This window comes from Stenella coeruleoalba, assembly GCF_951394435.1.
Source record: "Stenella coeruleoalba genome assembly, chromosome: 6".
NCBI classification, from domain to species: Eukaryota; Metazoa; Chordata; class Mammalia; order Artiodactyla; family Delphinidae; genus Stenella; species Stenella coeruleoalba.
In genome coordinates, this window is record NC_137151.1 from 47,210,917 (window position 1) to 47,232,608 (window position 21,692).

The 21,692-nt window shown below is 43.9% G+C and overlaps 1 protein-coding gene across 2 annotated transcripts in view; it reads left to right on the forward strand.

Annotated features, from left to right (window-relative positions):
- KIF5C (kinesin family member 5C) overlaps positions 1–21,692 on the forward strand; it is a 166,732-nt gene that overhangs the window by 70,872 nt on the left and 74,168 nt on the right. For both annotated transcript variants that reach the window (XM_079925007.1, XM_079925008.1), the window contains exons 4-10: positions 862–966; positions 6,189–6,237; positions 6,505–6,560; positions 7,444–7,531; positions 12,329–12,453; positions 15,090–15,194; positions 15,565–15,713. In XM_079925007.1, the coding sequence (XP_079781133.1) occupies positions 862–966; positions 6,189–6,237; positions 6,505–6,560; positions 7,444–7,531; positions 12,329–12,453; positions 15,090–15,194; positions 15,565–15,713 (677 nt within the window). The remainder of the gene's footprint in view (positions 1–861; positions 967–6,188; positions 6,238–6,504; positions 6,561–7,443; positions 7,532–12,328; positions 12,454–15,089; positions 15,195–15,564; positions 15,714–21,692) is intronic.

Below are 21,692 nucleotides of genomic sequence, written 5' to 3' on the forward strand. Positions count from 1 at the left end.
TGGGAGTTGTGCACCGAGGTCCTTGCTAAGCCTGTTGCTTGAAACACTTCTAGAACTCTTCTTTAGGAATTGCTTTCAGGTCCTATGCTGTCTCTTTTTGAAACTCTTCAGAGGTGGCAAATTCTGGATCTTGAAAATGGATTTAGTGATAGTCCAAATAACAGAAACATTCACCCATCCATCCACACCTTAGGTAAAATGAATAGAAGTGGAAAAAGGCCAGGAAAGAATAAGAGAAGATTTTATAAGCAGATTTATGTATTAGAAACAGTCAAAAATTATTTGGAACAGTTTGGGCTGGGAATTACAGATTTTAAAAAGAAATCGATAAAATGGATTTTCTTGATTGGTGTGTCAAGTGCTACTGAAGGTATTTCCAGAATAAGTTTCTTAGAAATTTTCGAGCAACGATGATGTGAATGAAACTGTTATCTATCAGCTCGCAAGGTGATTTCATTAAGGCAGATTAACTTGGATTTGCAGGTTCTGGTCAGTTTGTAAAATTTCCGAAACACAGCCCACATTTAGTATGTTACAGTCACACACGTAACCTCATTCTTTCTCCCTTTCCCTCCTTCCTACCCACACACACACTGATCTGCTGCCTGCAGTGACAGCACGAGGGGATATTGGGGGCCTTCAAGGCCAGCAGGACATGCTCTCCCCTGCCTGGTTGAGTTACCCAGCTAACTGTCGGTCTGTTGGCAGGTCGGGTAGACCTCCTAGGGAGCAGGCAGTCCTGCGTGGTGCTCCCTGTTCCACGGGATCCTGTTTAAGAAGCCCAGGTTTGGTCCCTTCACTCCCTCTCACATGTCGCCCAGCACTCTTTAGCTCCCTGTGTTTGTCTTTTTCACTCACTAGGGGAAGCTACACGACCCTCAACTCATGGGCATCATCCCGAGGATCGCACACGACATCTTTGACCACATCTATTCCATGGACGAGAACCTGGAGTTCCACATCAAGGTAAGTGCTATTATTGGGTCCCAAGAGAAGAAACTGAGTCCCAGATCGTGTTTCTTTGCTTTTCTCTTTTATGTATACATAGAAGATTTTATCTAATTTAAATGACATTCCTGTGATCAGCAGAACCATATTTATTAGTTAATGACTCGGGCTAATACTGAGGAAATACTGAGATAAAGTCAAAGCCCTTTTTAGGATGGAATCATCTTGGTAGTTGTCTGAATTCTACCCTTTACCCTGTGGATTTCTGTAGATCTGACTGGCCTGTGTCCATGATTGGGTGAGGACAGCATTTCCCAAAGTGTGTTCCATGGAATACAATCCCTCGTATTATTACTCAGTGGGCTGCAATGGAAAAGGCGTATGTGGTCAAATTAGCTGGGAAAATGCTTTGCTGAACAATGTTAAACTTACCCCAAGCTTAAATATGCTAACGTGTAATGCAGTTCTGCAAAGTGGACATGTACTGTATTATATTTCCTATCTTATTTGACTGTGGACATACTTTACCCTCCTTGGAGGATGACAGACTAGTATCTTGAGGAGCACTTTCTGAGAAATGTTAGGAAAGGGAATTCTTTTCCTCCTTGTTTTTGTTTTTCAAACCTATGTTCTGGCTTAAATTTGAATTGAAAGAGAGATTTCTACTCTCAACTATAGCTGTGAATTCATAACATTTGGTAGAAGGGGTATATTCATTGGAACGCCTTTGTTTGCAAGTGACTGAAAGCTACTTGTTTAAGCAAATAGAGGAAGTTGTTATAAGATACAGAATCTGACAGCAGGCATGGGGGCGGGGAGTTGTGGAGAAATAAGAAATCCAGGCTCTGCTTTTCCTTTTTTTTTTTTAACTTAAAAAAAATTGCGATATACCATAAATTTAACCTTTTTAAAGTGTACAGTTTGATGGTTTTTAGGATATCTTCAAAATTGTACAACCATGATCACTATTTACTTCCAGAACATTTTCATTACCCCCAAAAGTAACTCCATCTCCATCACAGTCCCCACGTTTCTTAATTTCTTTAATCCCCACCCTCTTGCTTAATTTCTTTCCCTTGTTCCAGACCATCTTTCTCTTTTCTGTGTATGGGAAAGAGAGTGCATGGCAGCTCCTGCTCTACATTCCCTTATTTCCAATTCATCATTCCCCTGGGGAGGGGCCCATTGGCCCAGCCTCCAGTAGGTACCCCCTGCCCCCAGCTCCGATCAGCTGTGTCCAGGATGCACGTGGCTGGTAGGGTCCCCGCCACAGTGACTGGGGACGGGGTTGACAAGGAGGTGGAGGAGAAAGGGGCAGTTGGCAGACTTGGAGGTGAGCAGATCAACCAAGAGGCTGCTCATCCTTGAAGGCTGGGACCCAGGTGCCTAGGCCCATCATTTTAGAGGTGAGAAACTGAAGTTCATGGATATAGAGCCAGATGGCCAGAGTGACATATCAAGTCCTCGGCAGAGTTGAGATTTATTGATTTAATTAATTCATTTATTTTTGGCTGCGTTGGGTCTTCGTTGCTACGCGCGGGCTCTCTCTAGTTGTGGTGAGCGGGGGCTGCTCTTCGTTGGGGTGCGCGGGCTTCTCACTGCAGTGGCTTCTCTTGTTGCAGAGCACGGGCTCTAAGCGCACGGGCTTCGGTAGTTGTGCCTCGCGGGCTCTAGAGCGCAGGCTCAGTAGTTGTGGCACGTGGGCTGAGTTGCTCTGTGGCATGTGGGATCTTCCCGGACCAGGGCTTGAACCCGTATCCCCTGCATTGGCAGGCGGATTCTTAACCACTGCGCCACCAGGGAAGCCCCAGAGTTGAGATTTAAATTCTTGATCTGACCAACCCCACATGCAGTACCTATTCCGTTATATTAAATTTCCACCTCTACTTATTTCTGCTGTGTACCTTCCCCAAATTATATTTAAACAAGTCAGAAACTGTTTGCCCAATTATAAAGTACATCCGGCAGATCTTTTTCTTTACAGCTCCTTTTGTTGGCTGAAGCCAGCTTCTCCTCCTTGCTAGAGTTTTTTATATCTGAGGGTACGGACACTTGTTGCTTTGATGGGATCAAGATTTGGGAGCTTAGTGCATCTTTAAGGCTGTTTGCATTTAAATACCTGAAACCACTATAGGGCTCTTATGGGATAATCCTGGAGTAAGATGTTAAACCAATTATTGCCCTCAAAATAAGGTCTCATATTAGAATCTTATTAAGATAAAAATAGCCCCAGCATGAAGGGGAAGGAGAGGAGGAAGAACACTCACGTCTAGGGCTGAATTTTACAGTCCAGCTTCCTGTCCTGCATTTGTAGTTAGGCTGTCTTATTTCACAAATAATAATTGTAAATGAGCAGGTTCGTTATTGACTGCTTCTTATTTTGAACTGAGTAGTGACAGGCTTAATCAAGAAAAAGAGGCTTGATTAAGGCAATATTGAAAATCTGTTCCTTAAAGTGAGTCCCACAGAGGTTTTATTGATTTATTTATTTTTACATCTTTATTGGAGTTTAATTGCTTTACAATGTTGTGTTAGTTTCTGCTGTATAACAAAGTGAATCAGCTATACATATACATATATCCCCACATCCCCTCCTTCTTGAACCTCCCTCCCACCCTCCCTATCCCACCCCTCTAGGTGGTCTCAAAGCACCGAGCTGATCTCCCTGTGCTATGCGGCTGCTTCCCACTAGCTATCTGTTTTACATTTGGTAGTGTATATATGTCCATGCCACTCTCTCACTTCGTCCCAGCTTACCCTTTCCCCTGCCCTTCCCCCTGTGCCGCCCCGCCTCCCACCGCCCCACCGTGTTCTCAGGTCCATTCTCTATGTCTGCGTCTTTATTCCTGTCCTGCCCTTAGGTTCTTCAGAACCATTTTTTTTTTAAGGTTCCATATATATGTGTTAGCACACAGTATTTGTTTTTCTCTTTCTGACTTACTTCTCTCTGTATGACAATCTCTAGGTCCATCCACCTCAATACAAATAACTCAATTTCATTCCTTTTTATGGCTGAGTAATATTCCATTGTATATATGTGCCACATCTTCTTTATCCATTCATCTGTCGATGGACACTTAGGTTGCTTCCATGTCCTGGCTATTGTAAATAATGCTTCAATGAACACTGTGGTACATGACTCTTTGAACGATGGTATTCTCAGGGTATATGCCCCGAGAGTGGGATTGCTGGGTTATATGGTGGCTCTATTTTTAGATTTTTAAGGAACCTCCATACTGTTCTCCATAGTGGCTGTATCAATTTACATTCCCACCAACAGTGCAAGAGGGTTCCCTTTTCTCCACACCCTCTCCAGCATTTATTGTTTGTAGATTGTTTGATGATGGCCATTCTGACCGGTCTCACAGAGGTTTTAAACATTATTTCTGAACATGCTTTCTCCTAGTGCCAAACAATGATTATTTATTTTTCTTCCATCTGGTTTTACAAAGTACTTGAGGTGACAAAAATAAAAAAATTCAACCCCCCACCCCAAAGCAGCCGCTATCTGCTATGGTAAAAAGAAACTAATAAATCAGGATTCTCTTTCTACTTATATTAAATGAACAAGATTCTAATTGCCAGATTTCCTAATATCTAGTTCACAACCAGTCTTTGGATGTCATTAATTTTCTCTGTAACCTATGGAAATAAGGGCACAAGCTTAAGATCTCAAAGATAACAGAAAAGTCTTAATGAAGACCAGACAATTCTGAAATACATAGAATGGGTTGGAACCAGGGTTGAGTGGGGTGCAGAAGGGTTGGGTTAGAAATGTCTAAGGTTAGAGGCCAAGCAGACCCTGATTCCAGCCACAGGGAGAGGTTTCCAGAGCAGTAGGTCTTTCAAAGGTCAGGTAGTTGTATCTATGACAGAGAGGGTCAGTGACAGGGCTGTTTGACAGACGTTCAAGCGGTCAGAGGTTGTTAGGGAGAGGATGCTCAGCTACAGATTCCAGGGTTTGAAGCCAGGACCCCAGGTCTCAGAGAAACGAGGCATCAGGAGGTTCCAGGCTGAGACACGGACAAAAGATAATGAACCAGGGCTGAGCTGGGTTGGGACTAGTGCTGGTTAGGGAGTGTTCACTTTCCCCTGCCTCGAGGCAGGACTGGTCCAGAGCTGGGATGTAGGGGTGAGATTTCACAGGTAGAGTTACATTCCAACTTTACAACTACTTTTCAACTTTTAAAACACCTTTTTGGCTCAATCCTCTGTTTAGATTTCAAAAAAAAAAAAAAATCCATGAACTTGAAGGAGAGGACAGTTGATCTGGTCTGCAGAAGGCAAGTGTAGACAGTACAGAATCCTAGAGGGAATTTTGATATCATCACGTCGAATGGCTTCATTTGACAGATGGGAACATTGAGGTCTAGGGTCTTGGTTACTTGTGCATTAAATCTCCAAGGTCACGTATCCAGTTAAAGTTGTGCTCAGATATCAGCCTGAGATAAGATAAGAATCACCTGGGGAGTTTAGAAGCCGATTCCTAAATCTTATTGGAGATTCTGATTCAGGAGGATTGCAGGAGGGTTCAGGGCAATTTAAACAGACGCTATGGGAGATGCTGATATAGGCAGTGCTGGGACTGAAGTTTGAGAATAACTAATTGGAAGGCGTCCTTTCCCTCTCACAGTCTAGTTGTGTTTCATTAAATTGCATTTTGTTCAGATCCTTCCTGGACTCCCCAAAGCTGTCCACTATCACCAGCTCTCTCCCTGTTACTGTTCTGTAGTTCCAAGCAAACTGCCCTTATCCCCCTCCCCACCTTCTTCATGTGAATGTTTGGAACATGCTCCCTCCCTGGTCTGAAGCGGCTGTTAATGTCATGCCTGAGGTGAGGTCTACTGATCTTTGACAGTTACTTGCAAAGGACATGTTCTGTTCTAGCTGTTGTCATACCTAGAAGTTTTCTTGGTGCTCATCTAAGGTGAAAAGGTAGAGTTCTCCTATAAGGCTGTCTAGCACAGGATGTAAATAACACCTGACTGGAAGTGAAGGCAACTCTGATGTGGGGATGGAGAGTGGCCCATTGAGCAGGGACTTGTAGAGCAAGCTGACAAGCAGGAAATAGGAGGCCAGGGGAGTGGGCTGGGGCTCCGCCCTCTAGACTCTGAATCTTCACTTTGTAGAGCTCTTCTCACTCTTCGTGGCATAACAAAAAGCTTTTACGAGTTCTAATAATGATGTTTTTGAAATACAGGGTGGCATTTCTGTTTCAAAATCAATTTGTTTTTAATCAGGTTTCCTATTTTGAAATCTACCTGGACAAAATCAGGGACTTACTCGATGGTGAGTAACCCGAATTCTTGTCTTTTATTTGTTCTGTAACTGAAGTCCAGAAAGGTTGGCATGGTGTACAGCACTTCTGCTTAAGGAATTTATAGAGATGTTCTGTTGCCTTCAGGCTATCTGCTTATTCTCAGCCAAAGCTTTAACTTGAGTCATTGCAAAGTGATTAGATTTACCTATCTTCTGTAACAATTTCTATTTTTTCTCCAATACAGGGTCTTTAACTTTTGTTTTCTTCTTTGCATGTCATCATTATCATCTCTGTAGTATCCAAGACAAACTTGGCTGTTCATGAAGATAAAAACAGAGTCCCGTACGTAAAGGTATGAGGAAAACTTGATGATGCAATTGATTTCCCTCCAGTCACTGTCATAATTATTACATAAGATGCCCAGAATATTACCTTATAAACTGCATATAGATATTTAATCATGTTCCTTATATTTAATATTCATCTGGTTAAAAAAACTGACTTGTAATTTCTTCAGTTGTTTCTATGTAAGTATATCACAGATGTCAAATCACATGAGGTAAGAACTGGAGAACTGAACATTATTCACATTTAAAGAGGCTTTGGTATTGAGTACAGTTGTTCATACTTTGCACTTAGGAGAAACCTGTCATAGCACTATGTCTACAACTTCAGTATCTAATTAAAGTTGGTGGCTAGATTGAAAGGCAAAGCAAGATTTCATCCATTTCTTTTTCCGTCATTGGTTTCCTTCTTTATTTTCTGTCTCCACTGCTGATGAGTATGGATATGTACCTAAAATCTGGCATTTATTTTGTGGTTTACTTCTGGGTTTCCTAGCGTTTGCTCCGACTTTTTTTTTTGCAGTACGCGGGCCTCTCACTGTTGTGGCCTCTCCCGTTGCGGAGCACAGGCTCCGGACGCGCAGGCTCAGCGGCCATGGCTCACGGGCCCAGCCGCTCCGCGGCATGTGGGATCCTCCAGGACTGGGGCATGAACCCGTGTCCCCTGCATCGGCAGGCAGACTCTCAAACACTGCGCCACCAGGGAAGCCCCAGACTTCTTTTTAATGTACACTTGCAAGCCCTAGGCGAGGAGGAAAAGTTGTTGGGTCGACAGTGCAGCCTTTCTCTGGATTGGCAGCTCTAGAAGAGAAGTGGGAAAATGTTCAGCTGTTTCAAAGTCATGTTGCTTTTCAGTTTTTCCATGACCAACCTGATCTGGTTGTCTTGCAGGGGTGCACCGAGCGGTTTGTGTCAAGCCCCGAGGAGGTCATGGACGTGATAGATGAAGGCAAAGCAAACCGCCACGTGGCTGTAACGAGTAAGCCTGGGGTGGTGTTCCCTCCCCTCTAACTTAGGACACAAATGTATGCCTACCAACCAGGTTGGGTGGGGGTAATGAGGTCCAAGTGGAATAATGCAGGGGAAGGCGGTTGTAAAGCAGTGACAGGCACTCAGAACACAGGGGTGTAAGCAATACCAGCAGGCCTGGGCAGGTCCTGGGAAACAGCGCCTCCTGCTGTCCAGGGGCCTGTTGGAAATGTCGGGTGACACTCACTGACTGGGCCCTGGTAACAGCCTAAGCCTGAACACTGGGGTAAACAACCAACCAGCTAAAGGGGGAAGAAAGTAAGCTTCTAAGTTCATTTATTTTAACTATGTTATTGTTTAAAAAAATCCAAACCAACAGATTCTATAGGCCAGTCATACGCATGGAAAGAAACCATGTTAGATTTCTGCCCTTTGTGAACAAGGAAAAGAAAGACATGGAGGAACGGGAGCTTGACTGTAAACTTTGTGATGCCTTGTGGTAACAAACATAGTCAGGTCAGCTGGTTTACCTTGCGATGCCTTCCTCGGCCTGTCTCAGGGAAGCAGGTCACGTGGTGGTTAGAGCAGCAGAGTTTCCATGAAAAGATGGGGGCTGTCTGTCTTATTCAGATGAGATGTGCACAGATGAGGGTGAGTTCATGTGAAGAGGACTTGAAAGAATGAAGGATTTCTAACTTTTTTTTTTTTAATATTTATTTATTTGGCTGTGCCGGGTCTTAGTTGTGGCAGGTGAGATCTTTTAGTTGCGGCATGCAGGCTCTCAGTTGCGGCACGCAGCATCTAGTTCCCTGACCAGGGATCGAACCCAGGCCCCCTGCAATGGGAGCACGGAGTCTTAGCCACTGGACCACCAGGGAAGTCCCTGAAGGATTTCTAGCTTTGAAGAGAGAAAAATATCTGGGGAGGGCATATGGGCAATGCAGTGTTTCTTAACATATTCTTCATAGTATCTTCAAGGTGCTGACATTAAGAAAGAGAGTCAGCTTTCTTTGTTTGATCTGAATGAGTAGACCACCCAGAATTGTTGAAGCTACATGGAGGCAGATTTTAACCTATCACAAGAAGAACTCTAGTCCTTAATGCTGCCCCAAGTAAAGCCTACCTGGAGAGGTAGTGAGTTACCCGCATTGTGTAGAAGAGATTCAAGCTGTGCTTGGTTGACTGGTGCTATGATCCTTTGATCCAGAACTGTAATTCTCAACTGTTTCCCTACCCCCACAAATGTATCAGATGATCTTCCTATACATGGCAAGTTTCATAGGTGAGCCTAGACCTGTATACAGTGTAGGTTAAGCTCTACTTCTTTCTCTTCTGCTTATACGCATATAGGAAAGAATGTAAGACTGATATTCTTATACTAATAGCATCTCTCATTTGTAAAGAAGTTTTTCACTGTTTCTTAAGTTATTGTTAGTTATGAATTATTCATGACATACCTGACAGTCCTTCTTGGCCCCCTGGTTCAGAACTGTTGGTCCAGAACATTACTATTTTTCTTATCATTCTGGTAAGTTGTTGTTTTTTTTATTTTGTTACATTATGCATAACATAAAATTTACCATTTTAACCACTTTTAAGTGTACAATTTAGTGGCATTAAGTACATTCACAATATTTACAACCATCACCACTTCCTATTTCCAGAATTTTTTTCCCAGAATTTTTAATTATCCCAAAGTGAAACTCCATATCCATTGAATAATAACCCTCCATACTCCCTCCTCCCAACTCCTGGTAACCACCACCCTACTTCCTGTCTTAGTGAATTTGCCAACTCTAGGTACTTCATATAAGTGGAATGAAATAAGTCCTTTTGTGACGTGCATGTTTCACTCAGCATAATGTCCTCAAGATTCATCCATGTAGCATGTGTCAGAATTTCCTTCCTTTTTAAGGCTGAATAGCATTCCATTGTATGCATAGACCACATTTTGTTTTCCATTCATCCACAGATAGACATTGTGTTGCTTCTACCTTTTGGCTATTGTGAATGATGTTGCTATGAACATGGAAGTATTTATAAATATCTGTTCAAGTTCCTGCTTTCAGTTCTTTTGGGTAAATACCCAGAAGTAGAATTGCTGGATCATACGGTAATTCTCCTTCTAATTTTTTTTTTTCTTTTTTTTGCGGTACGCGGGCCTCTCACTGTTGTGGCCTCTCCCGTTGTGGAGCACAGGCTCCGGACGCGCAGGCTCAGCGGCCATGGCTCACGGGCCCAGCCGCTCCGTGGCATGTGGGATCTTTCCGGACCGGGGCACGAACCCGTGTCCCCTGCATCGGCAGGCGGACTCTCAACCACTGCGCCACCAGGGAAGCCCCTCCTTTTAATTTTTTAAGGAACAGCCATACTGTTTTCCATAGCAGGTGCACCATTTTATATTCCCACCAACAGTGTGCAAGAGTTTTAATATCTCCATATCCTTGCCAACACTTCTTATTTTCTGGGTTTTTTTTTTTTCTTTTTAATCATCATCCTCATGGATGTGAAGTGCTATCTCATTGAGATTTTGATTTGCATTTCCCTAAGGATTAGTGATGTTTAGCATTTTTTCATATGCTTATTGGCCGTTTGTGCATCTTCTTTGTAGAAGTGCTATTCAAATCCTTGGCCCATTTTTTTTTAAATTGGGTTGTTTGACTTTTTACTGTTTATTTGTAGGAGTTCTTTATATGTTCTGGATCTCAATCCCTTATCTGATATATGATGTACAAATATTTTCTATTCTGTGGGTTACCTTTTCACTGTTGATAGTGTCCTTTCACACACAAAAGTTTTAATTTTTTTTAAATTTATTTATTTTTTTTGCGGTACGCAGGCCTCTCACTGTTGTGGCCTCTCCCCTTGTGGAGCACAGACTCCGGACGCACAGGCTCAGCGGCCATGGCTCACGGGCCCAGCCGCTCCGCGGCATGTGGGATCCTCCTGGACCGGAGCACGAACCCGTGTCCCCTGCATCGTCAGGTGGACTCTCAACCACTGTGCCACCAGGGAAGCCCAAAAGTTTTTAATTTTGATGAAGTTAAATTTATCTTTTTTGTTGCTGTTGTTGCTTGTGTTTTTTTGGTGTCATATCCAAGAAATCATTGCCAAATCTCGTGTCATGAACCTTTTCCCCTATGTTTTCTTCTAAGGTATTATAGTTTTAGTTTTTACATTTAGGTCTTTGGTCCTTTTTGAGTTAACTTTTGTATATGACTTAAAGGAAGAGTCCAACTTCGTTTTTGCATGTGGATATCCAGTTTTCAATTTGGTGAAGAGACTGTGCTTTCCCCATTGAATGGTCACTCTTGACACTTGTGTTGAAAATTATTTGACCATATTATGTGAGGGTTTATTTCTAGGCTGTCTATTTCATTGGTCTATATGTCTACCTTTATGACAATACCACACTGTTTTGATTATCATAGCTTTGTAGTAAGTTTTGAAATCGGCAAGTGTGAGACCTTAAACTCTACTCTTTTTAAGGATTGTTTTGGCTATTCAGGGACCTTTGAGATTCATCTGAATTTTAAGATGGACTTTTCTATTTCTGCAAAAAACATCATTGTGATTTTGGTAGAGATGACATTGAATCTGTTGGTAGTATGGACATCTTAATAATATTAAGTCTTTCCAAGAACAAGGATTATCTTTCCATTTATTTGTGTATTCTTTAATTTCTTTTAGCAATATTTTATAGTTTTCAGTGTATGCCTCTCACTTCCTTGGTTAAGTTTATTCCTAAGTATCTTATTCTTTTTGTTCTAATTTTAAATGGAATTGTTTTCTTAATTTCCTTTTTGGATTGTTCATTATTATATATAATGGAACTGATTTTTTTTTTTTTTTTTTTTGCGGTACACGGGCCTCTCACTGTTGTGGCCTCTCCCGTTGCGGAGCACAGGCTCCGGACGCGCAGGCTCAGCAGCCATGGCTCATGGGCCCAGCCGCTCCACGGCATGTGGGATCTTCCCAGACCAGGGCACAAACCCGTGTCCCCTGCATCGGCAGGCGGACTCTCAACCACTGCGCCACCAGGGAAGCCCAATGCAACTGATTTTTATGTATTGCATTTGTATCCTGCAACTTTGCCAAATTCACTAGTTCTAACATTTTTGTGGAATCTTTTAGGGTTTTTTCCCACATAATCTGGTTAGATAGTTTTGAGAAATAATTGCTAGTGGGGTTGAGTAAAACAGTCACTGGGGCCTCTGCCTGCCTGGTGAGCAAAGACCAGGGTTCAAGAAGATTTTTATTTTTGGTACTTGGTCCTAATGAAGCATATTTCATCTTTGAGACCTTCTATGTGCCTAGCATGGGTTATAGAAGAAATGTATATCTTGATCCTTCCTTAAGAAAGTCATAATTCTTCCTTAAGAAAGCTTATGATATCACTGATAAGGCAAGGCTTACACACATGAAGAAGATGGAATACATCAGAATGATAAAGGCTGAGGGACTTAAAATGAGGCAGGGGAGGAAGACTTGAGCTCTTCAAGGAGAGAGGTAGGCTGGATTGGGGCGTTGGAGGATGGCGGCTTCAGGCAGAGCTCAAGACTCTGTTTTCTTAAACCACTGACCACGATTTTTAGATTAATTTCTTTGCCACGTGAAAATATTTTAAATCTTTCATTTCTAGAGTGGGCGTTGTTTTGCAGGAGAAATGATCTCAGGTAATTGTTTAAATTGAGTGGACTTACAAAAAACGGAGCTATTAGGCATGATTGGTTGTGTTTTTTATTGAGATGCTTGCTACCTAAATTTATATGTTCTTTGTAGAGCAGTAAACTGTTTTCCTTTTCAGACATGAATGAACACAGCTCTAGAAGTCACAGTATCTTCCTGATTAATATTAAACAAGAGAATGTAGAGACTGAAAAAAAACTCAGTGGGAAGCTTTATCTAGTTGATTTGGCTGGGAGCGAAAAGGTAATTGGTTCTTTATTTGTATTATCCACAGTTTCCCCGTTATTGGCTTCAGTGTGCAATGGGATAATTTGTATGTCTTTCTATTCCCTGGTTTTAAAGAGCTTTTAAAGTTTCTGATGTTGTGCTGAGATGTTATTAAATTTAACCTTCATTTCTCTGCTCTTTCTTTTCTGGTCCTGAAGTCCCCTATTCATGTCACAGGAGGTGTTTTGAATGCCAACCTGATTTATGCCTAATAGACCCTGATGATGACATGAGGCGAGTGTTGGTGTGAACTTAGCCTGGCAAAGGCAGCGGCACAAGTGCTGGAGGGACGTGAACTTCTGAGAACAGGAAAGATCTCTGTGTTTTAACAGATTCAGATAGGCCAGGAAGGGGCTTTGACGCTGGAATGTGGCAGGCCTGCCTCTGCAGGTTTGTTTGCTGATAGAAGATCTGGAAAGTGGGGCTCTCCCTGCCTTCCCGGCTTCTCTCTGCAGGAGGCATGAACTGACCGTGTTCTGTGTGGGCAGCCTCACTCCCTTCAGTCTACGGGGTCTGGAGCCAGTGTTTTAGCCACAAGCCCTGACCCTTCTCTGATTTTGTGAGGATTTTCTTTTGGCATCTGTACCCTTTTCATGCTCTCCCAGGCACTGGCTGAGGCCATACTCCACACCGAATAGGCTTCCCAGAAACTCCCCTCTGCCCTCCCAGCCTCACTTCCATAGCACCCCCAGAGGCTCCTGCTGCCACACCCCGGCTGGGGGCACTGCCCACTTTGGACAGCATCACAGAGCAAGTCTCTCTGCACAATACCATGTGGCCTCCCTCATCTCTGATGTCGTGCTAACTGTCCCCATCAGGGCCGGCCCTGAAGCTCAGTCAGTCTCCCAGACTGTGTCATTGATCCCCACTTACTGCTCCCACCACTGAGCTGCTGGACGCCAAGTTATGGCCACTAACATCCGTGTGAGTAATGGCTACTTGGATTGTCCTCCTGTCCGCGTTTGTTCAGCCTTGAGCAGATCACACGTATCCTCCTAGCTGGCAGTCGAAAATCGAACTGGTCCAGGCTTGTAACTTTAAACAGATGCCCACCAGAACGGGAGTAGAGAGCAGCATTGCTCACTTCTAGACCGGCCATTAGCAACTAGCATCTGCTTTGCTGCCGCACCTGTTGTATGGGTCCAGACAAAGCTCCCAGTGACCCTTCCCTCTTCCCAAGCTTGCCCCCTTTCCCTTTAGAGCACAGAGATGAGTACTTAAGGCCTAAATGCAGCTGAAAAGTGCTTAACGCAGGCAGTTGAGAGTGGAGGCCTGCACAGTGTCAGCGGTTATTACTTATGATATTTATGAGGCATTTTAAAGTTGTGGTCCTGCACGTCATTTCCTGTGCTAACATCTGTTTTCCTTGCTCTAGATGTGTCCGCATGAATGTAGCAGTGTGATCTAGTAGAACAGAGCTCTGGGTCTTAGTCCTGTCTTTCTTAAATGGTGTTCTTCCCTTGGGTGGGCAATTTGACATCCCTGGAGCTCAAAATTTTCTTGTCTGTGAAAGGAAGGTGATTGTACTTGTCTCGCATATTTCATGGAGCTAAGATGCTCAAGTGTGAAAGTACCTTAAACAACACCTTGTGAATAGACTATTACTATTAATACTTGTGACACAGCAGCTCTGTGATTTCTTCATCTGTAAGCAGGGGACCCACACATGATTTCCAGAGAAATCTTTGAATTTTTCTTTGGGAAAAAATCTCCGCTTGGACATGCATTCATCTCTATCGTTGGGAGTTTCTCCTTTATACAGAATTGAAATCCATCTTCGCACAGTTTAAAATCATTTCCCTGCTTTTCTTTCTTTCTTCAGAGCGCAGCCGCTCCCCGCCGTGTCGTTTGTCCAGTCAGCAGAGCTATGAATCATGTTGAGTTCCCTTTTTTCTAGCATCTGTGAACTGCTTTCTACCTAGAGCAAATGCTGTAAATAGGAAATTACCAGTAATAACACAGCCGAGGAGGAATGGTGCATGGTCCCTCTAACTGCAGAGGAAAAAAGACAAATTCACTATGTAATGTACATTTTCTTGCCTTACATGTGTTGTCGAGTATTTTTCCTTTTGGATGATTGTTCCTTTTTTTTTCTTGCTATGGGAATAAGTAGGGAAGGAGCAGAGAGTCCGGATAACCATCCCTACCACTTCTTGTCCTTTGCTTGAAGTTGGAGCTTGTAATCTACGCTTTCCCAATAGTGCATTCATTGTGGCTGGGACCGTGTTTTCTCTTAATGCTTCCTGGGCATGTAGACTGTGGTTCAGTCTCGCAGGACCCCAGCCTTTCTGTAGCGACAGCACTTTTGGAGCCTGGTGTCCCTGGACAAATGTCCCCTGGGAAGCATCCGCAGCTCTACACTTGAGGCATCTCAGGTGTTCCCCGTAAAACCTAGTTGAGAGGAAAATGACAATAAGAGAGAACAGATCCCCAGCCTCAGGTACAAGGGAAGGTTTTATCACCATGATTCTTACTTACCTTTATTTTCCCCTGCATTCCAGGAGGATTCACGTCAGTCCCTTCCTCCCCGCTTGCCCTCCTGTGAATTGGAATTTTCTCCTCTGTGCTTTTGCTGTCCTGTGCAGCTCACTGTTTTCTCTTCTCTCTGGTAGGTCAGCAAAACTGGTGCCGAGGGAGCTGTTCTCGACGAAGCTAAAAATATCAATAAGTCTTTGTCTGCTCTTGGAAACGTGATCTCTGCCTTGGCAGAAGGGACAGTAAGTGATCCTGTCCCCATCTATTCAATGATATTATGAGAAGTCACCTTTTGAGTTCGTGTACTCTCTTGGCCACACACCCCAGAGATTCATTTGTTTTTGTTCAGAAAGGGACAGGGGGAATCCTGGCTGTGGACGCCCTGCTTGCTGGGAAATCTAGCCCATTAAAATGTGTGAATGGTGATGCTAATTTCATATGACCCGGGTGGTCCCAGAATGGGCATTCTAAACTTTGACAAGATCCAAAGACCAGGCAACAGGTTTTTATTTCACATGTTTCTAAGCCCAGCTCCCGTCACTAACTTGCTTGCCTCTGTATTTTCTCTTTGAATGGGCTGTAACAGCCACTATGTTTTCTTTTCCTAAATAGAAAACACACGTGCCGTACCGGGACAGCAAGATGACTCGGATTCTTCAGGACTCTCTGGGCGGGAACTGTAGAACCACCATCGTTATTTGCTGTTCTCCCTCGGTGTTCAATGAAGCTGAGACCAAGTCAACGCTAATGTTTGGACAAAGGTGGGCGTGGCCTCCGTAACCTATGCTCTGAGCTGGGTCTTAGGTGTCAGGAGTGAGCAGCGAGGGGCTAGGGTCAGAGAGGGAACAGAGTGGGGAAGCAAGCAGCCTGTTTAGTAAATTGCATCTAGCAGGTGACCTGTAAACTTGAGACATCATTGATTGAGGCCAAAGGAACAAGTATGTTTTAAAATAATGGGTAGGAATATGCCTATCAAAGGTATGATGTTGAAAAAAACAACTCAAACTTATTATAGATGTGATTGTTGGTTATTCCGTGGAGTGTTACTTTTGTTCGTCATGCAGTTAAGTCTCTCAGGTTCACAGAATTTCAAGTGTATATAACTCGACTGGTAACTGCCAGTCTTGGTAGTATGATTAGTGGTACCACTACTACCAGTAAGTACTTCCATATTTGGGATCCATTGCAAATTTGCTTGATAGAATAACTGAAACTTAGGTGACTGTAGAGTAGTTGCATAAATATAAAAGGGTGGGGAGAAGAAATACTGATACCTACCCTGGGGGTAGGAGATGCAGCATGTATGCTGAGGAAAGGGGAGGGTGGCCACCCTCTTCTCACCTTCAAAAATGTCCGAAGGAGATTTCCTAGATGTCTGAGAATTTTACGAGGTAGGCAGCAAGGACAGTCAGTAATCCTACAACAGGGCTTCCCTGGTGGCGCAGTGGTTGAGAGTCCGCCTGCTGATGCCGGGGACACGGGTTCGGCCCCGGTCTGGGAAGATCCCACATGCCGTGGAGCGGCTGGGCCCGTGAGCCATGGCCGCTGAGCCTGCGCGTCCGGAGCCTGTGCTCCGCAACGGGAGAGACCACAAAGGTGAGAGGCCCGCGTACCGCAAAAAAAAAAAAAAAAAAGTAATCCTACAACAACATTCATGGGTATGGATTAGTTCATTCCTTCCTTTCTTGATCTTCAGTCATGGTCTGTCAGTTCCAGGTGTTGAGCCCCATCCTTCCTGCAGGGCTGCCTCAGGTGCTAGTTCCCAGAGTGCTGGGGTGCTGTGGCTTGGGACCATCTGAGCATCTTCCATGCTCAATGGGCTGAGCCTGAACCTGAGGTTGGGAGTTGTGGATTCTACTGCTGTCATTCCCTTCAAACAACTGTGTGATCTTTAGACAAGTTACCAGTTCTCTGTGGGCTCCAGCTGCCTTATGCACGGAGCACTCCCTCCGCCTTCCTCCTGGGAGTGTGTTGTGTGGTTATGCCTGAGAAATCGTTTAAGATGCCTAGCGAAAGGCCAGATGGTGGTCGGCATTCTGAATGGGAGATTGTTACGGCTTGTTTAAACTGCATTAAACCCCACTCATTTCCTGAACCCTCAACAGAACATAGAATTACCCAGTCATGGCACCTGTGGGATGTCTAAATAAATAATAATTACACAGAATGGTTGTAGAACTAATATATCTTTTAAATTGGATTTGGGTCCTTTACTTCCTCTCAGATCACTTCCTTGATTAGCACAATGCTTAGGTCAATGGATTGCAGTAGGATAACACCTACTTTTTCTTAAGGGTCACAGAATACCTATAAACCTGTATCTGTTTATGGGAAACGTAGAGGACTGTGGGGATCATCCTGCCTGCCCCATCTCTCCTGGTTTCTTTTTCTGTTCGTTTCTTGTTTTTGCGGTACGCGGGCCTCTCACTGCTGTGGCCTCTCCCGTTGCGGATCACAGGCTCCGGTTGCGCAGGCTCAGTGGCCATGGCTCACAGGCCCAGCCGCTCCGCGGCATGTGGGATCTTCCCGGACCGGGGCACGAACCCGTGTTCCCTGCATCTGCAGGCAGACCCTCAACCACTGCGCCACCAGGGAAACCCACTAGCACTTTTTTAAAGGAACTAGTGTGTGCCAGGCATGTCAAAATCCTCATAGAAATTCTGTCAGGTAGGCATCTCTCCCCTTTGTGCAGAGGATGAAATTGAGGCTTTGGCTCCAAGCCATTAGGTCCTGCCCCTGAGAGCACACAGCCAGTAAATAACTAAATGTGTGGGATGTTATAGGACCGAGACCATATCATTTGACCCACAGCCTCTTCCATGTGGGCTGCTTGATCAGGGACCTTGATGAGCACAGCCCTCTGGGGTCAGTTACTCCAGCTTTGAAGCTAAGCTCTGCTTCTCACCCATTTTTTTCTCTCATTTCCTTCTCTTGGAGCCTGAATCTCCTTGCCTATATGAAGAAATATAATAACACCTACTTCTGATAATTATTGGGAGGATTAAATGAGTTGCTTCAGTTTTTACGTAGCACAAGGGCTGGCACAGAATAAGGTGTCCAGTGATTGCAAGTCCCCCCTTTCCTCCATCTTTCAACAGGCTTGGGAAAGTCATGGTCATGTATGGGACTGGACTGAACGTGACATAATGTACAAGGATATGGGTGTAATATAAGGATCAGGACTGAATGAAGTAGGAGTAGAATTAAAGTTCCGGAATGAATGATTAAAGAAATCCTGCTGAAGAAGACTTAAATAGACATTTCTCCAAAGAAGATACACAGATGGCCAACAAACACATGAAAGGATGCTCAACATCACTAATCATTAGAGAAATGCAAATCAAAAGTACAGTGAGGTATCACCTCACACCGGTCAGAATGGCCATCATCAAAAAATCTACAAACAATAAATGCTAGAGAGGGTGTGGAGAAAGGGAACCCTTTTGCACTGTTGGTGGGAATGTAAACTGATACAGCCACTATGGAGAACAGATTCCTTAAAAAACTAAAAATAGAACTACCATACAACCCAGCAATCCCACTACTGGGCATATACCCTGAGAAAACCATAATTCAAAAAGAGACGTGTACCACAATGTTCACTGCAGCTCTATTTACAATAGGCAGGACATGGGAGCAACCTAAGTGTCCATCGACAGATGAATGGATCAAAAAGATGTGGCACAGGGCTTCCCTAGTGGCGCAGTGGTTGAGAGTCCGCCTGCTGATGCAGGGGACACGGGTTCGTGCCCCGGTCCGGGAAGACCCCACGTGCCGCGGAGTGGCTAGGTCCGTGAGCCATGGCCGCTGAGCCTGCACGTCCGGAGCCTGTGCTCCGCAACGGGAGAGGCCACAGCAGTGAGAGGCCCGCGTACCGCAACAAAAAAAAAAAGAAAGAAAAAAGATGTGGCACATATATACAATAAAAGAAACGAAACTGAGTTATTTGTAGTGAGGTGGATGGACCTAGAGACTGTCATACAGACTGAAGTAAGTCAGAAAGAGAAAAATAAATACCGTATTTATGGAATCTATATATAGATATATGTAATCTAAGAAAAAAGAGAAAAGGTACTGATGAACCTAGGGGCAGCACAGGAGTAAAGACGCAGATGTAGAGAATGGACTTGAGGACACAGGGAGGGGGAAGGGTAAGCTGGGACGAAGTGAGAGAGTAGCATTGACATGTATACACTACCAAATGTAAAATAGATAGCTAGTGGGAAGCAGCCGCATAGCACAGGGAGATCAGTTCGGTGCTTTGTGACCACCTAGAGGGGTGGGATAGGGAGGGTGGGAGGGAGACGCAAGAGGGAGTGGATATGGGGATATATGTATACATATAGCTGATTCACTTTGTTATACAGCAGAAACTAATACAACATTGTAAAGCAATTATGCTCCAATAAAGATGTTAAAAAATATAAAAATTAGAAGACCCTTAGTGTGCATGTTAAAAAAAAAAGAAATCCTGCTGATAATTTAGGATTCCAGGAAATAAATAGTATGTCAATTATATTTTCAAATGAAATAGGTTGGTCTATAATCTTTAGTCAGAGTCATCTGGATACTAGGCTCCATGAAGACAAGGACTAGTTTATTACCAGCCTCCGTTGTCCCAACAAGCACCTAGGACAACTAGGACACCGTAGGTGGTCAGCAGACAAATGTTATCAAAATGAATGAACAGATGAACCTAATGCTTATTATGTAGGAATCCCTAGAACATTAGAGCGGTTGCTGAACTATGACACCATTATGTCCAGAAATTTGGTTGGGTTTCGATCTGGTTTGTTTTCCTGCCCTTAATTAGAAATGTGTGAAATTTTGTTCCCTTTCCTCCATCTTCGAGTTAGTTAATGGATTCTTCAAAGACATCTAACTTCTCTGTGGGGCCAGTACCCGCTTTATTGTTAACTACACACATTGAACCCAATTACACGCAGACATGAGTCTGAACATCAGATTAGACATGGTATCTGATAGCTAATGAGATTAAGCACTATGAACTCAGAAAAGACTGCCGGGCATCTCCCAAATTCAGTATAACGAGTGTTCATGATATTCTTGTTGCAGGGGTGGACAAACCTAAGGGCAGCATGAAGTTCCTTAGTTCTTGCCACGTGGTTCTTTCAAGGACACAAAGAAAGTCCATGTTTGTTGCTAGGCTATACTGTATTGATGTTCTGAATAAAACAGTAGTAGGTCCTTTGATACAGTAGAAACATGACAGAGTATACAGGTGCCTGAGGGCAGCAGAGAGTCAAAAACCGTCCTCTGTCAGGAAGCTGAACACTTCCTGCTTTAAGGGATGGGGACTCAAATTAGAGCACTTTCACCAATTTTTCTTTTTCATCTGGCTCCCAGAGTTTCATTTCTTAGTCTTTAATTAGTCTTCCAAAGTACCTTTTTTTTAAAAAATACATTTATTTATTTATTTTTAGCTGTGTTGGGTCTTCGTTTCTGTGCGAGGGCTTTCTCTAGTTGCGGCAAGGGGGTCCACTCTTCATCGCAGTGCACGGGCCTCTCACTATTGAGGCCTCTCTTGTTGCGGAGCACAGGCTCCAGACGCGCAGGCTCAGTAGTTGTGGCTCACGGGCCCAGTTGCTCCGCGGCATGTGGGATCTTCCCAGACCAGGGCTCGAACCCGTGTCCCCTGCATTGGCAGGCAGATTCTCAACCACTGCGCCACCAGGGAAGCCCCTCCTTTTTTTTTTTTTAAATGAAGTGCTGTCAGGCATACTAAAACCTTTGGAGGAAAGGTAATGCGTTCTTTTTTTTTTTAATCTTAATAAATAAATTTATTTATTTATTTCATTGCAGCATTGGGTCTTCATCGCTGCACTCAGCTTTCTCTAGTTGTGGTGTGCGGGCTTCTCATTGTAGTGGTGTCTCTTGTGGCGGAGCACGGGCTCTAGGCACGTGGGCTTCAGTAGTTGTGGCACACGGGCTCAGTGGTTGTGTCTCACGGGCTCTAGAGCACAGGCTCAGTAGTCGTGGTGCACGGGATTAGTTGCTCTGCGGCATGTGGGATCTTCCCGGATCAGGGCTTGAACCTGTATCCCCTGCATTGGCAGGCGGATTCTTAACCACTGCACCACCAGGGAAGTCCCCAAAGTACTTTTATAGCACTATTCAAAAAGGTTATTTTTAAGTTTTAGAAGTGTGGAAATCACCCAGTTAACAATTATCAAATCACCCAGTCATGGAAGCCTATTTAATGTACCTTGATTTGTGATGGTAATGAGGGAAAAGTGAGTCCCCAGGGGGCAGACCAATCAGTTTAGAAAAAGCCTGAATCAGCACATTGTTGACACCAAGAGTTTGATTGATCCAGCATGAATAATTCACAGGCTTTATTTATATGTTAAATGTGAAAGGGGAATGGATAGTTTAGGAAAAGTAATAGTCTTTTTCCGATATGCACTTTTTGAAAAAAAACTTGTGCCATTTCATGCTCAGTTTAACGGCAGCTGGATTCGGCAGAGCCTGGGTGGTGTGTGTGCAAAATGCATGTCCCCAGAGCATAACAAGTTCCCTGCGGGACGAGAGCAAGCACTTTGGCCAAGGGAGATGCTTGGCTGCAGGTTTGACATAGGATGGAGAAAGAATCAAATCACCCCCTGTTGGAGGGCCTGTTGCCAAACACCAATAGGGTTAATTTTTGCTCTTGGAGGAGGAAACGCTGTGGATGACAGTTAGTTTAACCAGATGCCAAATCTTTACCCAAGCTGGTCATT